The sequence below is a fragment of the Chelonoidis abingdonii genome, chromosome 13 (assembly GCF_003597395.2).
Source record: "Chelonoidis abingdonii isolate Lonesome George chromosome 13, CheloAbing_2.0, whole genome shotgun sequence".
NCBI lineage: Eukaryota > Metazoa > Chordata > Testudines > Testudinidae > Chelonoidis > Chelonoidis abingdonii.
In genome coordinates, this window is record NC_133781.1 from 10,798,403 (window position 1) to 10,816,493 (window position 18,091).

At 49.4% G+C, this 18,091-nt stretch overlaps 1 protein-coding gene across 6 annotated transcripts in view; it reads right to left on the bottom strand.

Moving 5' to 3' along the window:
• Positions 1–17,866, bottom strand: part of ARHGAP44 (Rho GTPase activating protein 44) — a 165,781-nt gene extending 147,915 nt beyond the window's left edge. For all 6 annotated transcript variants that reach the window (XM_032777065.2, XM_032777061.2, XM_032777064.2 and 3 more), the window contains exon 1: positions 17,720–17,866. In XM_032777065.2, coding sequence (XP_032632956.1) covers positions 17,720–17,772 — 53 coding nt within the window. In that variant the 5' untranslated portion in view covers positions 17,773–17,866. The remainder of the gene's footprint in view (positions 1–17,719) is intronic.
• Positions 17,867–18,091: the final 225 nt, after the last annotated feature.

The following is an 18,091-nucleotide window of genomic DNA, read 5'->3' on the forward strand; positions in this document are numbered from 1 at the left end:
TCTGGGACCCTCCCACCTTGCGGGGTCCTAGGGCCCAGATGCCAACTCAAGCTCAAACATCTACCTCCCCTTCAATGAAACAGCCCCTTAGCCCGAGTCAGCTGGCACGGGCCAGCCGCAGGTGTCTAATTGCAGCATAGACCTACCCAGTCTGTTCTGCCGCGTGCATCATGAGCCAAGAGAGCATTAAGTTCGACTGCAGAATCTTTATTAACAGTGCTGACATCGCAGGCAGACAGAACCCAGTCGGGACTCTCAGCTCCTGGGTGGAGTTTGCAGCATCCGCATTAGAGAACAGGAGGGTAAAAAGCCTGGCGCTTCATCCACCCACCTCTGTGTTAGTCCAGTTTCACACCGGTGTAACTCCTGATTTTACTGAGGTTTTGTGGGTGTAAACCCAGAGTAACAGAGTGGAGAATCAGGCCCTTAGTGTATAAACTGAGCAGATCTGGAGTCACAGAGACGAACATGGGATTCCTGAATTCCGGCTTTACAGTCACTTACCTTGCTATGACCACACTTTAAAAAGGTGTTAACCTAGCTGTTCCTTAAGCCATCATTCTCTCCATTATAAATACTATTTGCTAGCAGGATTGTTCTCCTTTTAGTAGCTTCATTATAGTCTCTCTCTACTACAACTGGGAATTGGTTTCAGCTACACCAAAATAAGCTGTTCTTCAGCTGATATTAAGTGTTCACCCAGGGGCTAGCTCCGGTTTTAAACCCTAGTTCAGTTACACTGATACAACCTTCCCATGTAGACAAGGCCTCGCTATTAGGGGCATGAGGAATGGCACTAAGTGATGTTCTTGAAGGTCCCAATCCTGGCAGGTTATGAGCATTCTCAGCTTCCCTGGACTCCAACAGGAATTGAAAGCGCTCAGGTCCCTGCAAGGCTGGGCCCAGAATGACAAGGAAGGTGAAAGTTTATTTGCAGTGCCTGGGCTGTAACAGGCCTTTGCTCCTTCTCCTCCCTCTTCTGACATATACTCACTTTAACAGACAATGGGCCTTGTAAAAGGAGCTCCCCCACTCCCCGCTGGCTGCCAGGTAAATGACTGTTGCTATTTCAGAGTGATGAACACATGATCCCAAAAAGCACGCTATTGACACAGAACCCTCCCACACATGCATTCCAATCCGCTTCACAGTCCAGCTTCAAGTGACACAGAGATGGCTACGTCAAAAGTCAAGCCTTTCCCCTGAACGTCTCACCAGCACTAGCAAACAGGAGGCTACAGAAACCACATTGCCTGAGCCAGGCGGGAGAGGCAGCTGACTGGCACCATTCAGGTGCAGAGGTACTGGAGAAAACCACTGGTGGCATCGAAAAAGGGAAAATACCAGGGTGCTTCCTGATCCCCTGAGCCTGATGTGAGCAGATCTCCTGCTCTTGCTCTCTGACCCACAGTCGCTGCAGGTCACCACCTATGGAAATGGTGCTATTTTTCAGAGTCTGAAGTGCTCCGCGGGCTCAGCAATTTCTTCCACAGCCCTGCTCGGAGCCATTCGCAACCGCTGCTCACCGACTTCAGTGACAGCTGGACATAAAACTCCCCTTGTCTGGTGGGCAGGGTAAGGAACAGCTCCTGTCCTTGGCCTGCTGCTGTCTGAGGCCATTTCCTCAAAGTGCTCTATCACATTCAAACAGTCTGTCCTTCCCTTGAGGCCCCGAATACTCAGCTTCTGCCTGCATCTCTAACATCCCCTCTGCTCTGCCAAGCCGCAATAGCTCTTCTATCTCCTCCTCCATCCCATTCCCCAGGCTGCCCAGCATGGTTGGAGAACTCTCCCAGAACCTGCCAGGCAGACCAACCCTCCAGCCTCATCCAACCCTCCTTTCTGCTGCAAAGAGTTCAAGGAACCAGCTACTTACAACACTAAGCGTAAAGAATCCACGTTCGCTTCATAGCCTGCACAAACCAAGCCTCAGACTGAGCTTGTCTCTGCCATTCCAGCAAACTCTTCCCCACCCCTCTACTGCGCCATCACCTCTGGTTGCTGCATTACATGTACATTTGCAGTTGTAAAGCTCCTGTGGGCGGGAAGCAGGTCACACTGCCTGCCCTGCATGGCTCCTAGCACACACATCAGTTCTTCCGCACACTGACCCAAGACACAACCCATTAGCTGCAGCCAGTGAGGACACACACTTTGAATGAGCAGCCAGTGCCTTTATATTCAGCATAGGCTAGAAACAGTCTTTTGATCCTCCCTTGGACTGTCTGCGATTGAAGCAGAGGGTGTATTAGCTTGGGATGCTTTTCTTGTTCTCTGAGCATTTTGTCCGTCCTGGTCAGCCCATCAGCACAAGCATTTCCTTGTTCGAGGCATCTGAGTTCTCAGTATGCATGGTGGGAGTGTGTGTGTGTGTCTTTTACTGTGCTCTAATACAACGGCTCTCAACCAGGGATACGCGTACCCCTGGGGGTATACAGAGGTCTTCCCGGCAGGGATTTGGAGCAATCAAATTTTTGAATTGCTCCACTTTGGCTCCACTCCAGCTCCAGGCAAAAACCTACTGGTCATCCATGCTCCAGCTCCAGGCTCCGCTCCAAAGCCCTGCTTCCAGGGGGTATATCAACTCATCTAGATATTTGCCTAGGTTTACAACAGGCTACCTAAAAAGAACTAGCAAAGTCAGTACAAACTAAAATTGCATACAGACAATGACTTGTTTATACCGCTCTATATACGATACACTGAAATGCAAGTATGATAGTTATATTCCAATTGATTTATTTTATAATTCTATGGTAAATATAAGAAAGTCAGCAATTGTTCAGTGATATTGTGCTGTGACACTTTTGTATTTTTACGTCTGATTTTGTAAGCAGGTAGTTTTCTAATGAGGTGAAACCTGGGGGTACGCAGGACAAATCAGACTCCTGACGGGGGTACAATAATCTGGAAAGGTTGAAAACCACTGCACTAATCTACCTCTTAACCCCAACCCCCTCCTCTAACCCCCTCCAAGCCACTCACTCCCGTACCTGGCCATTGGCACTGTCAGAATTATGCTCAGTCTGCTGAGCTCTCTGCAAAGTCAGGTCAGATTCTAGCAGCAGTTTCTGGGAAGCATCATTTATCTGAAACCCTGACAAGCACGTCCCTGGCACGGTCCTGTTTACCCTCCCTGCGCTCACAAGTGTCGGGGTATTCTCACAAACTCACGGCACGCGTCTCCGTCGTCCCCCTGCGGTTTGGGTTCCAGCGACGCAGGAGCTCATGATTTATGTTCAATTTGAGGACAAAACATACCTCTGCCTTCTCCATTAATAGTTCATCATCAGTCTTGCCACTGTCACTGTCTTACAAAGGAGGATTAAAATCCATCCCGCCTTCCTTCCCAGGGCACAAGAGAACAAACCCACCTCCCTGTTTTCCTCGGTCAGCTTTGCACCTATCCTGTCGGCAAGAAGCCCCGGTTCAAACAAGGCCAATCACCTGAATGGCTCAAATCAAGGGCCAGGATTTCTTCTTTACGGTGCCACAAACTGAGTACCAGAAAAACTGAGGGACCCAAGATCAATGGTCACATCTGAAAAATCCCAAAAAACGCCTCTGGTCATTACATTATTCAACCCCACCCTGATCTCCTGCCCTTGTTCCCTATTAGGCAAAGTCTAAATCCAAACCATGGAGAACACAAACCAGAGGCACACACTCTACTTGATTTAAGGACAAGTAACTCATTGCCTTTGTGAAAGAGCCTGCGTCTAGACCCTCTCGGAAAACAATCCTCACAATGACAGGTTTCAGAGTAGCAGCCGTGTTAGTCTGTATCCGCAAAAAGAACAGGCGTACTTGTGGCAACTTAGAGACTAACAAATTTATTTCAGCATAAGCTTTCGTGGGCTACAGCTCACTTCTTCGGATGCATAGAATGGAACACACAGCAAGAAGATATTTATACATATAGAGAACATGAAAAGGTGGAAGTACCCATACCAACTGGAAGAGTCCAATCAATTGAGATGAGCTATCGTCAGCGGGAGAAAAAAAAACCTTTGAAGTGATAATCGAGATGACCCATAGAAGGTGTGAGGAGAACTTAACATGGGGAAATAGATTCAATTAGTGTAATGACCCAACCATTCCCAGTCTCTGTTTAAACCTAAGTTAACTGTATCTAATTTGTATATTCTCTGTATGTATGTATCTTCTGTCTGTGTGTCCCACTCTATGCGTCCGAAGAAGTGAGCTGTAGCCCATGAAAGCTTTTGATGAAATAAATTTGTTAGTCTCTAAGGTGCCACAAGTATTCCAGTCCTCACAATGATCCGCATAGTAACGCCGGGTTCCCCTCCATTCCCCGGGGCGTTACCATATAATTTAGATGCAGGACAGAGATCCAAGAGTGCAGGTCAAGAAGGATGGAAAAAATTGATGGAAAAATTCCCCCCTTTCCCAAGCCTTTCACCCATAGGGGCCAACTCCAGGGGTACTCTGGGGCTCACACACTCACAGAAAAAAAAAAGGGGGGGGGGGTGCTCAGCACCCACCAGACACAGCTGTTTGGCAGCTGGCAAGAGGCACTCCAGGGAGAGCAGAGAGCAAGCGTGAGGGCTTCAGGGGAGGGGGAGGAGCAGAGATGGGAAGAGGCAGAACAAGGGAGGGGCCTTGGGGGAAGAAGCAGAGTGGGGATGGGACCTCGGGGCAGACCAGGGGTGAAGCAGCCACCAGGAAAAATAAAAATCATTGCCTGAGCTCTCACCCTTAAAATTAAAGTGATTAACCACTGAAACAATGTATCAAGGGTCATGGTGGATTCTCCATCATTGACAATTTTTCAATCAAGATAGGATGTTTTCCTAAAAGATCTGCTCTAGAAATTATCCAGGCGCAGTTCCCTGGCCTGTGTCGTACAGGAGCTCAGACGAGCTGATCAGAGTGGTTCCTTCTGGCCTTGGAAACTGTGAATCTTAAAAATACATTCACAACTGTCTGCTGGGAAACCAGAAATGCCAGTTTTCATAACATTGTGAAGTGCCCATTTTCTGATTCACTGAAAAATTAATTCACATTCAAAAATGTTTTTGGAAATTTCTGGGGGGTTATTTTTGCCTAAAGATAGGACAATCCAAGTGAGACCCACCATGGAATTGTGCAGATTTTCCTAGTATCTGCTACTAACTCGACATCACTGTGATCCGAAGGAAAACCAAGAACCAACATAAGCACAGATACCAGAAAGACCAATAAAGTTATCAAGGCAGAGGTAAATAGAGCAGTGAGAAATAAAACATTTTCTAGAGAGCATCTGCAAAGCACTTCACAGCCACTGAGCCTCACCAGCCCTTCCTCCCCCACCATGCAGAGAGCAAATATTATCACCATTTTGCAGCTCAGAGAGGTTAAGTGACTGCCCCAAGGATACACAGCAAGTAAGTATCGGAGACAGGATTTGAAACCAGAATTCCTGCCCCCGGGTTGTAGGATTTAACCATTAAACCAGTGCTCTCTATGGCTTATCACCAGCTTTTTTTTTGACTGGGATGCTGCAAAAAGGGGCTGTTGAGAATGTAACTATTTACGTAAGGATTTAATGCACTAGGCCACCAAGTGGAGAGGAGAATTCTGTTATTATTTTAAGCCCAGCTCAGTCCCTGTAACCCTCCAAAGTTAGTAATAATGGCATGCTACAATAATTAAGATACTAAGTGCCTCCAAGAGCAGCAGACACCGACGCAGGTGATGTTTATCAGAAAAGAGGAGTGAGCTAGTTAAACCTGAAGACCAGAGGCACAGATGAACCCAATAATATGTCCAGAAGGGGAAAACTTTCAACACTCACAGTGACTAATGACTGCTAGGGAACTGTGGTAGTGGGGTCTTGGGATTTTACAGAGAACCAGTGCTGCTGGTAGCCAGATGAGCAACACATCTCCAGGGGCAGGTTTCTTAGGCTCCATTTACCTTGGGTGTAAAGCAGAACAAAAGAAACAGGTCCCCCTCTGGTAAGGAAAGCAGGTTTTCTGGGGAATTCGTGACCAACCATAACAGGAGTAGGGAGCATACATTTACCAGCCAGATGAAATGCAGCACCCTTGAAAAATCAGACACATTGTCAAAAATGACAGCTGGGTATAATCCACTCATGGGCAAGACGGATGGTTGGGGGAGCTAGTAAAGGCCTTTCACCTGGAGGTCACCAGGTCAAACGCAGCCCAGGATGAAGACCAATGGAAGATGGCTGTTCAGTGCCTTGTGCACCTTGCCAGAGGTGTGTGCACCCAGGCCTAGAATGCAGGCACGGCCCGATAGGCATTGCTGAGTGGGAGATGATGCCCTTACGCCATGGCTGGCTCTAACAGCAGGATGAGTCGTTAACTTCTCATGCGTGCCACATTCATCCAGCTCATGAAAACTCCACCACTGGTCTGTCTCTCCCATTCGTTCCCCCACTTCTGGCTGAGAGCCCCTTCCTGATCCTGCTAGGCTGCTACCCTCTGCGCAGACCATGCCCACGCAACAAACTTGTCTCCCCAACTTCCCAGCAACATGAACAAACAAGAACGGAGAACACTCTGAAGCCTCCTGGGGCTGGAAGCGGCTGAACAAGGCCGTCCATCCAGCTCTTTGCCAGAATGGCCGCTCTTTTACAGGGGTAGGTTGTTGGTCTTTCGCTCAAACCCCAACCCGGAGTCCAGCAGGCTGCTTTGCATTTGGTCCCTGCCCTCTGAGCTGTCTGGGTTGGCTGGCCTTACCAGCCATCAGAACACCTCTTGGCATGGCTCTGAGGATCACTGGAGAGCATGGGCCTTCCCGGTGCATTCCACAGGGAAGGGAACAGGAGACAGTGGCCTGTAAAACTATCTAGACTAGCTCTGCAGGAGTTTCGAGATGCATTAGCTTCGCCATTTAATCCTGCAGCCTGGCCCCACACCCTGCCCTGCGTATTGCCATTCGCGTTCAAGGGAGCTACTCATGTGAGTAGAGTTACTTATGTGCACAGGAGCCTGTAGGATCGAACTCCAGTTGGAAGCACCTGTCTTCATGCTGGCTGTGCACTGGGTATTTTACTGTTGACTCTACTCAAACAACAGTAATTCCTCTGCTTGCTGACAGAATTAGCAAGGGAATCTCTCGCTGTGTCTGTGCAGTGTCAGGACCTTCGAGGTTAGCTGAGCTGCTGTCGTTTGGGCCATTTCTTTCTTTCCTTTCTGCAGCGGATTTGACTTGGATTCCTTCAGCATGTGGATTAGTTTTTCTCACTTATGATAGTCTCTCTACTAGAGCATCAGCAAATGCATTTGAAGGCTGCAGGCAAAGGAAAAAACGGAGTTGGAATCCAACTCTCCCTCCCCCAAACCAGCTCATCCCACTGCCAAAAGGTCCACAGGAAACAGACAATGTGTGATCTGGAGTTTATAATGCATCAGATTAGGTCCTGTTTCCTTCTTCCTCGATGAACGACAGACCTCCAGCGCAATAAACCCTGGTGTGCCTGAGAAGCCCATCCAAGGTGCTTGGCACCATTCCCGATGGACTCTGGACTGAGGCTAGATGTGCCCAAGTTACAGCATCTTCACTGCAGCTTGTCAATTGCCACCGAGAACACTCCAGATATTTGCTAATGCAACTGCCATCATTTCACAGAAACAAGTCGTGCCGGAGGAGCCGTTCCTGGATCCGCCACAAAATGGGTCAATTCTGAGGCTGGGGGACACTTCCCCCATTTGTTTGGGCCCAGATTTACTAAGGGGAAATAAAATAAAATAAAAATTTAAAATAAAAATAAAATGATGCACACGGGCCAAAGACCCTGACAGAAACCTGAAATAACTCCCCAGAAGTCAATGGTGTTGCCAGATCTTGGGCTGCATGGGTATAACCCTGAGGTCAGTTTAGCCTCTAATTCCCAGGATATTCTGAAATTTGTCGGCATCTCATTTGCAGCTACTGGATGATGACCTTGATCAATTCAAAGGGACTAAGAGACAGGGCCCAAAATATTCCAGGGGGCCCAGATCCAAGGTTCGGCTTCAGGCCTCTCCAAGGGTTTCAACAAAGATTTAGGGCCTGGATCTCTCCCTGGGTTTTGGGGTGGTAAATCTGCCAGCATAGAGAACACAGCTATGCAAGCAGCTCACACCACCTCTGCTCTGCCCAGGGTCCAGACCAAGCCATTGCAGTGGGCAAGGCTGGCCAGAGAGGGGCCGGGCCAGGCTGGTAGGGAGGTACGTGGATTCAGCATCTCTCCAGGGTAGCGCTCCTCTGCAGTTCCGCCTTGAATTAAAGCTGGCAGAATCCCCCAGGGAGGGACCAGTACTGCCCCCTGCTCTGCCTTGGAGCTGAATTCTGTCTCCATCATAGCTGCTTCCAGAGGGCGAATCTAGCCCTTGATTTTAGTAGGAATGTCCCCTGCATTTGCAAATTGCCCTTGTAATTTCTGGGGCCAAGCAGCGAGCACAGCAGCTAGATTTGGTTCCCAGCACAGTCAACGAGAACATCCATCCCCTGAGGACGGCACTTTCGGATGGGACCACTGCACACAGAATTACCCCTCGTGCTGATCTGAGATCGGCTCCCAGCGACACCACTTGTAACTAGTGGGATGGACCCTGGAGGAACTAAGAAAGATGATTCCTGCCTGAGTCATCTGGGAAGACAGATAGGCTCAACAGCTAGCAAGGGAGGGGGGGGCTCTGTTCTTTCTTCCTCCCACCCTGCCAGGAGCCATTGCATCTACCACACAGCGCTTCAAAGGGGACAACAAAGGGCAGAGTAGCTTAGGCTGGAAACAGAGGATTTTTAGAAGAGCATAGAAGGAGCCCCAGCCAGCAAAGAATCTCTCCTGAGTCTGTATTAAGAAGATTATTGAAAATTACTATTATTGTTATACTGTAATAGCACCTAGAGACCTCAGCACCAAAGAACTTAACATCTAAGACCCCCACTTCAGCAAAGTACTTTAGTGCACACTCAGATTTAAGCATCTGCTTAAGTATATGCTTCAGTTATGTCCTGAATTAGGCCTAGGTAAATCTTCATGTCAACATTTCTGCACATGCTTAATTAAGCATCTGAGCAGGACCATCGACTTCAGTTGGCTCGCTCAGCTGCTTTAGCACCTAAGCATACGCAGGATCGCGGCCTCGGTGTTGGAATCTAATGTGTGTCTCTTGCAATGCTGCAAACCCAAACATAACAACCCTCTGCTGGCGAATGAGGCTGGATGAAGTACAAAGTAAGTTAAAACTGCTGCCTCTCACTTTGTGTTTGTCCAGCACCTAGCACAATAAAACCCTGATCTCAGTTGGGGCCAACAGGTGCTATTGTAATAAATAATAAAACTGTCAATTGTCTGAACACATTTCACTAACTAAAGTTACAGGTGACAGCTCAGCCCACTGTAACAAAGGGAGAGTAAAAAAACCCAATTTTCCCCTCTCCTTTTTCAGTTTGTTTCCACTGGGCATTTGGCAGCACTACTGTATTGTCATTGTCAGTTTCACCCTTTTCTTATATGGCCAGACAGTTTCTCCTACTGTTTGTGTGGGTCTTTCACGCAGCAGCCAAGGACAGGAAGATGGTTGTAAGGAAAAGGAAACTGTGAAAGCACAAGAATTGGCAGGGGCCTTCAGGGACAGGTGTGAAACCTGAAACTACTTGGAAACATTTTTTAAGTGACTACATCTCAAACTGACAGCACAAACAGCAAGAAGTAGAGATGGGAATGACTCACAAAGCTTGGACCCAGATTAAAATTTCCCTGAAATCCAGGGATGCCAAGGTTCAGAGTTTGCTTTTAATTTACTTTTCACTAGAAGTAGCTTCTTTTCATTCTCATATCTCCTGAGGTAACAGTAACACAAGTAAGGTCAAGTTCTTGGTGTTTTTTTAAACTAGCAACATATACAAACAAAAATTGTAATCACTGAGCAACAGAACAACTGGACAGCACGGAGGGACTGCATGGCATGACAATATATTCCTTCAATTGTGCACAGAACTGTGAAGATTTCAGTTCATTCTTGTGAAGTGCTTTGAAATCCTCAACTGGAAGAGGTTATTGTTTACTCATTAGCTGGAGCAGTTAGCCAGGGGCTTTGCTGGGTTGTTTACACTGGGAAGAGAAATTGATTATACCAGTCACATATTTCTTTGGTGCAGTCCTGTTTGTTGACAAAGAATCTACACAAAGTCCTGTTTCCCTGAACGCAGTAAAAACAGAAAAGCAGACAGCTCTCTTGCTCACTATGTCCAAGCCTGCCTTTCCAGTGCATCCTGGGCCCCCAGGAGCTTTCCCTCGCATGGCTAGTTCTCTGGTCTTTTGCTGGCTTTCTTTCCCTAGCCACAAGACAGAGAGCTTGTCAAACAATCCCTCAGCCCCTGCATTTGCAATCGAGAACCCCCCTCTGACCACATGGCTTAGCCCTGCTCAGGCTTTGCCATGCAGCCAATTGCCTTGGGCAGAAACCTCCTATTGTTTCTAGCCATCATTGTATAAAAGGGCTTAATTGCTTCTCCCCGTTAGTCTAAAAGAACAGCGCTTAGCACACTCCCAACCAGGTGTGATTGTCTAATGACCAAAGATCCACTTGATGGCACCTTCCAATGCACCACTATTATTTAAAATGGCCTCAGACAAAAGACTTGCATATCAGAGCAAAAAAGTACAAGTGCATTTAATTTCATTTATTTACTGTTGAATGACCTGAACTGGAAAATTTCATTTGTTTTCCCTAGCAAGAGTGGAAACCGAAACCATCAGCTTCTGCAGAAGAATGTGAACTGCCATTTAACCAAATGAATGTCTCTAGGACTCAGGGTTATGAAACTGATCTTCCAAACATAAATCGATGCCCTGCTGTCTGCCAGAGTCAGCACGCAGCCTCTTGTCCCTAGGCTTTCCCAGGTTGCAGCAAGGTGAAATTAACAAAGTTCAGCTCGGTTTCAGGGCAGCACCAATCAGAATCATAGCAGTTTCACACTGCAGCTGCTAGGGAAAGGTCTATGCAGCAACAGAAGCAGAGTGATTCTGATACTGGCAGGCCTGTTTCACACCTCTATTACTGTTTCTGTTTCTAACTCCTATGCTAAAAAGCAGCCACTAGCATGAATTGTCATGCACATTTTGATGCAAATCCACCAGAGCTAAGCTCCTAATACAGATGATCCTTTATTGCCTTTATTTCCCCTAAATCCTACATAGGGGGAGGGGGAAGGAATTGCCAGTCTTCTGGAAAGATTCAATTGTTTTCTGGGACAAACGTTCCTCCAAAGACCTGAATCAAATTAAACCAGCCTCTTCCAGCTTCATCTTTCTTTGCCAGGATATTATCCTTCCCCCTTAAAGCAGCCAAAGGGAAGACCTTCAAATATAAATTTAAAGGAACGGTGGGGAGCAGCCACATGGATGTCTGTATCTGTTTCAGAATGTGGACCAGAGGCCTGCTGTTATCTGTGAGCATGACTCCCATCTCTGAAGATGGGAGGGGGGAAGGATACCTCAGAAATGAGATTTTGGGGTGGGGGGGTGAGGTGGTAAGACACCTTGGATCCAAAGAGACAAGCAACCGGTGGGTTAAATGCAAATCATTTGTTCCTTGTGAGTTAACTGTCCTAGGGAAACATACAAACAAATAAGCCACCCTGTCCTTTTTATTCATTATGCTATATTCACAGCTGAGTGGCTATGTCTGCTCAGTGCACAGCAGCAGTGGGGAAGCCGAATAAAATGCTAGGCTGCATTTGGAGAGAGAACAACATGGAAATGTATTTCAGTGCCTTGGGGTAACTGCAGGGCCCACTCACAGCTTGAATAGCATGGCCTGCGTGGGCCCCACTCATCTCAGCGAGGGCAGAGAGAAAGCTCCTTTAAAAGGGATTAGGATTAGGTAAGTGTGATGCCCACCCAAAGCAAGGGAACGCCATGATATGAGATGCCTCTTAGGCCAGGTCTACACTACAGACCTATATCGGTATAGGTACATCGCTCAGAAGTGCGAAAAATCCATCTCCCTGCATGACACAGTTATAGCGACCTCGCTCCCACCCCCCGTCCCCGGACAGACAGGGCAGTCGTCAGGAGAGCTTCTCCCAGCCACATAGCTACCGCCTCTCAGGGAGGTGGGTTACCAAGCCAATGGGAGAAGCTCTCCTATCAGTGTAGGAGCATCTCCACTAAAGCGCTCCAGCAGTGTAGCTGCATCGCTGTCACGCTGGATGTGAAGCCAAGCCCTTAGTGCCCACCCAGCAGGTTTAGAGTGACAGACTTCAGGCTTCTGAGACCAGACACTGGCACCAGAACGTGTAGCCTCTTTGCCTGGAGGATCCTGGGTGCTGCTCTCTGCCTGAGCTGGGGTTCGTGGCACAGCCGAGCTATCACCATTTCTTAACCACAGAGCAGAGGGGCCATCTTGACTAGGGACAGGCTCATTTGGGCATGTTAAGAAGAGCCCTCATGCATGGCACATTTGTTTCTCTAGGCCATTATGCCTATGGCCTGGGGGAAGAGGGAGAGACCCTCCCTATGTCAAAATATCCTTTAGCCTACTGGAAGGTGCACTGAGCTGGAAGCCAGGATACCAGGAATTCAGGTCTCACCAGCTCCACTCACTGCTGTTCATATTTACCTGCACTTCACCCTCCTTCGCACCTTGTACATCCACCTTAAGAAGCAGTCGATTATCAGCCACCTCATGTCAAAAATAAGGGAACTGAAATGTTACACAAGTTCACTTTAATGACCAGGCCCCTGATAACGGCAGCCCCTACTCACAGCCACTACTCTCAGCCACACTCTCGCTCAGAAAGAAGCTGCTAAATATATGTGCTTGGTTGTGTCGTCTGAAACCACTGGCCTAGCCACAGGACCGCGCTACCTTCCCAAAGCCAGGAAAAGAAGCCAGCATTCCTGACTCCCCCGCTCTAATCACTAGAGCACACTCCCCCTCCAGAACTGGGGATAGCACCCGAGTCCTAACTGACCACTGTACTGCTGTCTAGCAAATAGCTGTGTAACTCATTGGCAAAGCTCTCTGACGCGCCTGGCCTCCACAGGAATCACTTATGAGTGAGAGCCCCAGCTGGTATGGATCAGCTCTACTGAAGCCAATGGAGCTAAGCCAACTGACCGCAGCTGGGGATCTGGTCCGCTAGTTCTGTACCGACTTTGATCTGATCCTAGAGCAGATTACAAATTATGTACATGCTACTAATATGCAGCATCTCTGGGGTGAAGCAGAATAACAACGAGGGGAAAGGGACAAAACCTGGCTATTACAAACCACGTCATGGGATCGTTACAGACAACTGAAAGCACTTGACTTATTTGGGAGACACAATCCATAGAGAAAGAAGATCGTTACCTTGCGACAGCTGTTTGCTGTGGGAGGGGCTGGTAAATTTCAGTCCCAATATTGCCAAAGCCCTTCTACAACACACATGAACTGGCAACCTCAGCACTGAGACCTAGGACTAGATGGATGAACAGCTCTCTCTTCAGCTCAGCCATCCCTCCATTCAGATGCGTTGCAGGAAGCGTGCCCAGCTGCAAGCTACACTGGACCTGTTTGAGGACATCACCTCTTCAGGAAGGTCCAGGGGGTACCTTTACCCAGCACCACATTTCATGATCATTGAACAGAAGTTCCAATCTCCATCCATTCCTCAGCCTCCACAGTCAACCCCGTTCTGACCACTGCCCAGTCCCTTTCCCCTGCAGCCCACACGTGGCCATGCCAAGCCCTGCTTGCTCTCCAAGGCAGTATTGACAAAATGCCTCGTGGGACCGCTTCCAAATGGGCTGCTCCCCAGGTCTGTGCCTCCAGCCACTGCCTCGCATCAGCACCCGGGTCTGCTGCTACCACATGCCCCACCCATCCCGCTCCCATGGAAATCCATGGCAGGACTCATGGACTGCAAAGGGAGCAAAACCAAGTTGCATGCACACCTCTGGCATGTCTCAATGCCAGGCTTATGGCAAGCAGTTCTCTCGCTACCCCTGTTTGTTATACGTAATGGCATTAAAAAATTGACAAAATTCAATCCAACCAGAATAGCTGCCTATTTATTTTTAAAATGTGATGGCTCCAATATCAATACACATGACTAAATAACCTCTATTTTCCTCGCACTTGAACTCCGGGCCACCCCACAGTATTTTGGCCAAGAGCATAGCAGGATTCAATAGAGAATTAGACACTTATCTGAATGCTGAGAACATCCATGCTTGCATTAGACAAGATACCAAAGAGACTGGCTGAGACGTACAAACCCTCATAGGCTTGGAGCATAAGACAACTGTTAACTGACCAGGGGTGGGAAGAAATTTCCTCTGAAGAATCACATACTAGTCACTGTTGGATACAGGATGCAGGCCTGATGTGGATGCAATTCATACGTTCCTAGGACAGAAGTCTCTCAGACAATGATTAAAGCAAGCATCCTGCAGAGCGAGGCTAGGACCAAGCCATCTGTTTCGGGACAGCCGGGACCCCACAGACTCGCACTGCAAAAGAGACGGTACAGTGATTCAGCACTGCTGCAGCTGAGATCACAGAAGTACATGCTTTCAAATCAGCACACGCTTTGTTCGCCAGCTATCTCAGCAAGACGCCTGGCTTCCAACAGCTGGCTCCATACGTGCAGTATGTTATCGGTCAGTATTCCAGATTCCACAGAGCAAGTGTCTCAGCGGGCTCTGCTCTGCTCACAGTTCAAATCCAGAGGCTGGCACAGTTATAATGGTAAATCCAGTCTTGCCAACTCTTGCGATTTTATCCCCAGCCTCGTGTCTGCTGATGCTCTTTGCAAAGTTCCAGCTTCCAGAGCCAGGTGATGATGCGAGAACCTCAACTTCCATTTAAACAGCTTCCATTTCTAGCCCTCATGGCTGAGGAGAAAAGCCAGAAACGTGATCCCCAAAGGCTCCAAAACCAGAAGGGAAATACCCCCAAAGTGAGAAACATCTCATGACTTTCCAGGCACTCTCATGGTTTTGAGGGCCTGACTCATGATTCTGAAACACTTGGGGCGGGCAGTGCTGAAAACTGCCCCCCCCTCCCCACACACAACCTACTGAGCATCTGATGCTGCTTGCCATGATACCTCACTTTCCTTGAGAGCACACCTCAAAACTCACTTCTCCTCTCTAGCCCAGCTTCACCACAGCCTTCACTCCGGACAGTGCCCCCAATTGCCATCTGCTCACTTGAGAACTACACCAAGAAATAGGCAGATGTGACAAGTGCATCATAAGGTCCTTCCCTGTTGTTCCCTGCCAAGCTCTTCAGGCCCTTCCTGTGCAATGTCTAATTTGAGACCCGATCCCTTTAATGACATCAGTGCCGGTGGATCCTGATGCCCCTGCAGAAACCCATCAACTTCAGGGGCCCTTCTGTGCAGCGCTCAGACCTGAGATCATAAGCATCTTGGGGAGGGATCTTCTCTGCAAAATGCCATGCAGTTTTATAGTGCAACAGCAACTCAAAGCAGGGCCAATGCAATCCCTAGCTGTGCATGATGAACGTCAGAGGAGCCGTTCAGCCCCCCTCCTCCAAAAGCAAAACGAAATAAAAACGGTATCATTGCAAGTCTGAGCTCACTGGATTTTTCTTGGGATTTCAAACCTTGCATCCAACAGCCCTTGAGTAAACTCCATGTTTTGTTAGTTGTATGCACAGCACCTAACATAAAGGGGCCCCAGGCTCTGACAGGGGCCACTGCTCGGTGTGATCTGGTATCATAGAAAGTGAGACACTGATTCAGAAAATCACTTAAGCACGAGCGCAAGTTCCATCCTGAATCAGGGTATGTGGCAAGACAGCCTCGCATCACATCTCAGAGCTGCACAGCAAACAACATAAAAACAACAAAGCTCCGTGAGCTAATGCAAAACAGAGCCGGCACAGAGGCCGGGTAACTAGAGGCCGCCAGGGTCACTCTGTTTGTGGTTGTGAGCTGCACAGTTTCAAAGGCAGAGACATGACACCCCAACAGCTTGCTGGGAACGGTGAAGTCCATTCTGCGCAGCTTACACGTGTGACATGAATTGAGCCAATTCACGGGCTTGTTGTTTTCAAGACCAGCACTCCAAAGGTTAGAAGGAGTATGAGATTCTGACAACAAACAGGTTAGAAGCCAAAATACGCTGCCCCAGGGATGCATTTTCTGGGTTATAACACTCCATGAAATCCACTCAGCCGCTCTCCCTTTCCATTGCCCCTACACCTGTCTGCCAGCTAAAAGAACTTGTTTAATTAGAGAAAGAAAACAAAAAAACTCCCCCCCCCCCTCTCTCTCTCTATAGAAAGCCATTGCAAAATTTTGGAGAATTATACAACAATAAACTAAACCATGTCTTTGGACACAGTCCCAGACAGCACATCTGATCACGCAGAGTATTCCCCAGGTTCCCAAGCTCCATCCAATCCTAGCAAGCATAACCCTAGGGATGGGCGTAAGACAACCAATCGAAATCCTATCACAGGGTGAGTTGCCCCGGGCATCCCTCGTGCCCCAACCGACTTTGATGGGCTCCATCCACACAGAGCTCATTGCAGAATCAGGAACAACCCTACCAGCTCCATTCAAGCACCAGCCAACCTGATTCAGCCCAAAATGAGTTCAGTGTCAAAGCCAAAACCCAGAGAAACCGATACGGGGTCCACGGCAATAGTCCAGGAACAACATCCAGTCAACAAAGAAACAGAACAATGTTCATCCCCACAGGGGAGTTTAATTGGCACCAGAAAGAGCCTCCTTAATCAATCAGTCTGGGCAGATAGGACTGGGCCAGGCCTGGCCACAACACAGCAGAGCTGATGCTCTATTCCCATCATGATACTCCAGACTCTCCACCTGCCCAATACCTGAGGGCAAAAACCAAATGGAACCAAAACCAGTGTCTGGCTTGTTTATGCCTTTTATCAGGGGCATCATCTTTGGGGGGGTGTCAGTAAGGCCCTGATCTGGCCACAGCTGCATGTGCCCACCCACTGTGGAGCCCCATTACGCTGCAGAATCAGAGTCTGACTCCAGAGTCCAAAGCAAACTTCATTGACAGGCCGGGTTCTGCACCAGTTACCGCTGGGCTCTTGCCCGCTGCCAGCAGACCTCTCCCTTCCCAACACCTGCTCCAACCTCCTCTCTAGTTCCTGCAAACTCCTGCTGCCGCAGATCCCCCAGGAAGGCCAGGCGAGTGGGAGCCCAGCGAGAGGCTGCCAGCAGAGATCTCACCCACCAGGAAACGCCACGGAGGAATAAAGGATGGGGCACGCCAGTGAATACGCAGGGCCAGCCATCCAGGTGAGGCGCATCTGGAAAAATCCACCGCACCGATTCCATCGCCCAAGCCAGCAGGCTCCTAACACAACCCATCAGGCCAAGGAGCAGCCTGACAAGGTACAAGGCACCCACTGCGCAGGGTACCGATGGGCAGCCTGGCTGGGGGCGCGGAGGGAGGGGGGTCCGAGGAATAAGTCGATAACACAGCGAGAAGCCCGGGAGAAGGAGGGTGGAAGCTACACCCAGGTCTGGCAGCTGAGAGGCCACTAGCCCCGCCAGAGAGATTTAGCAAACCCCGGGCAGAGCCGCAAACCGAGCAGGGCGCCCCGATCGCACGGGGAGGGACGCTGCACGGAGCGGGGGGCAGGAGCCCTGGCTGGGAAGTGACCGGACACACGAGTGGGGGGGTTGCCCAGGCTGGTGCGCCCCCAGCAGGGCCCCGGTTCGGTCCCGCTCCCCGCCGGGCCGGGCCGCCCCCTACCTGCCCACGGTCTGGTTGGCGAGCTGCCGCATGCGGTTGAATTGCTTCTTCATCTCGGCAGCGGGCCGGGGGCCGGAGCGATCCGCGAGCAGCCGGGCGCTTACATGGCTCCCCACGGGAGCGCGGCGGCTCGGGCGCTGCTGCGGCGGCGGCAGCTGTGCAACCTAGGTGTATCGGTTGGCACTGGATGGGCCCCATAGGGGGAACGACTCCCAATTCCGTTACCCCACAGGATACGGCAAGGTTGCTTTGGCACTGCTGCTGTCCCTGATGACCCAACGGACCCATAAGTGTGGCCAGTCTGCCAGGGCCTACAGCTCTCCAGCCGGTCCAGCGCAGCAACGCCCATTACTGGCTCCCCCCAGCCTCCCG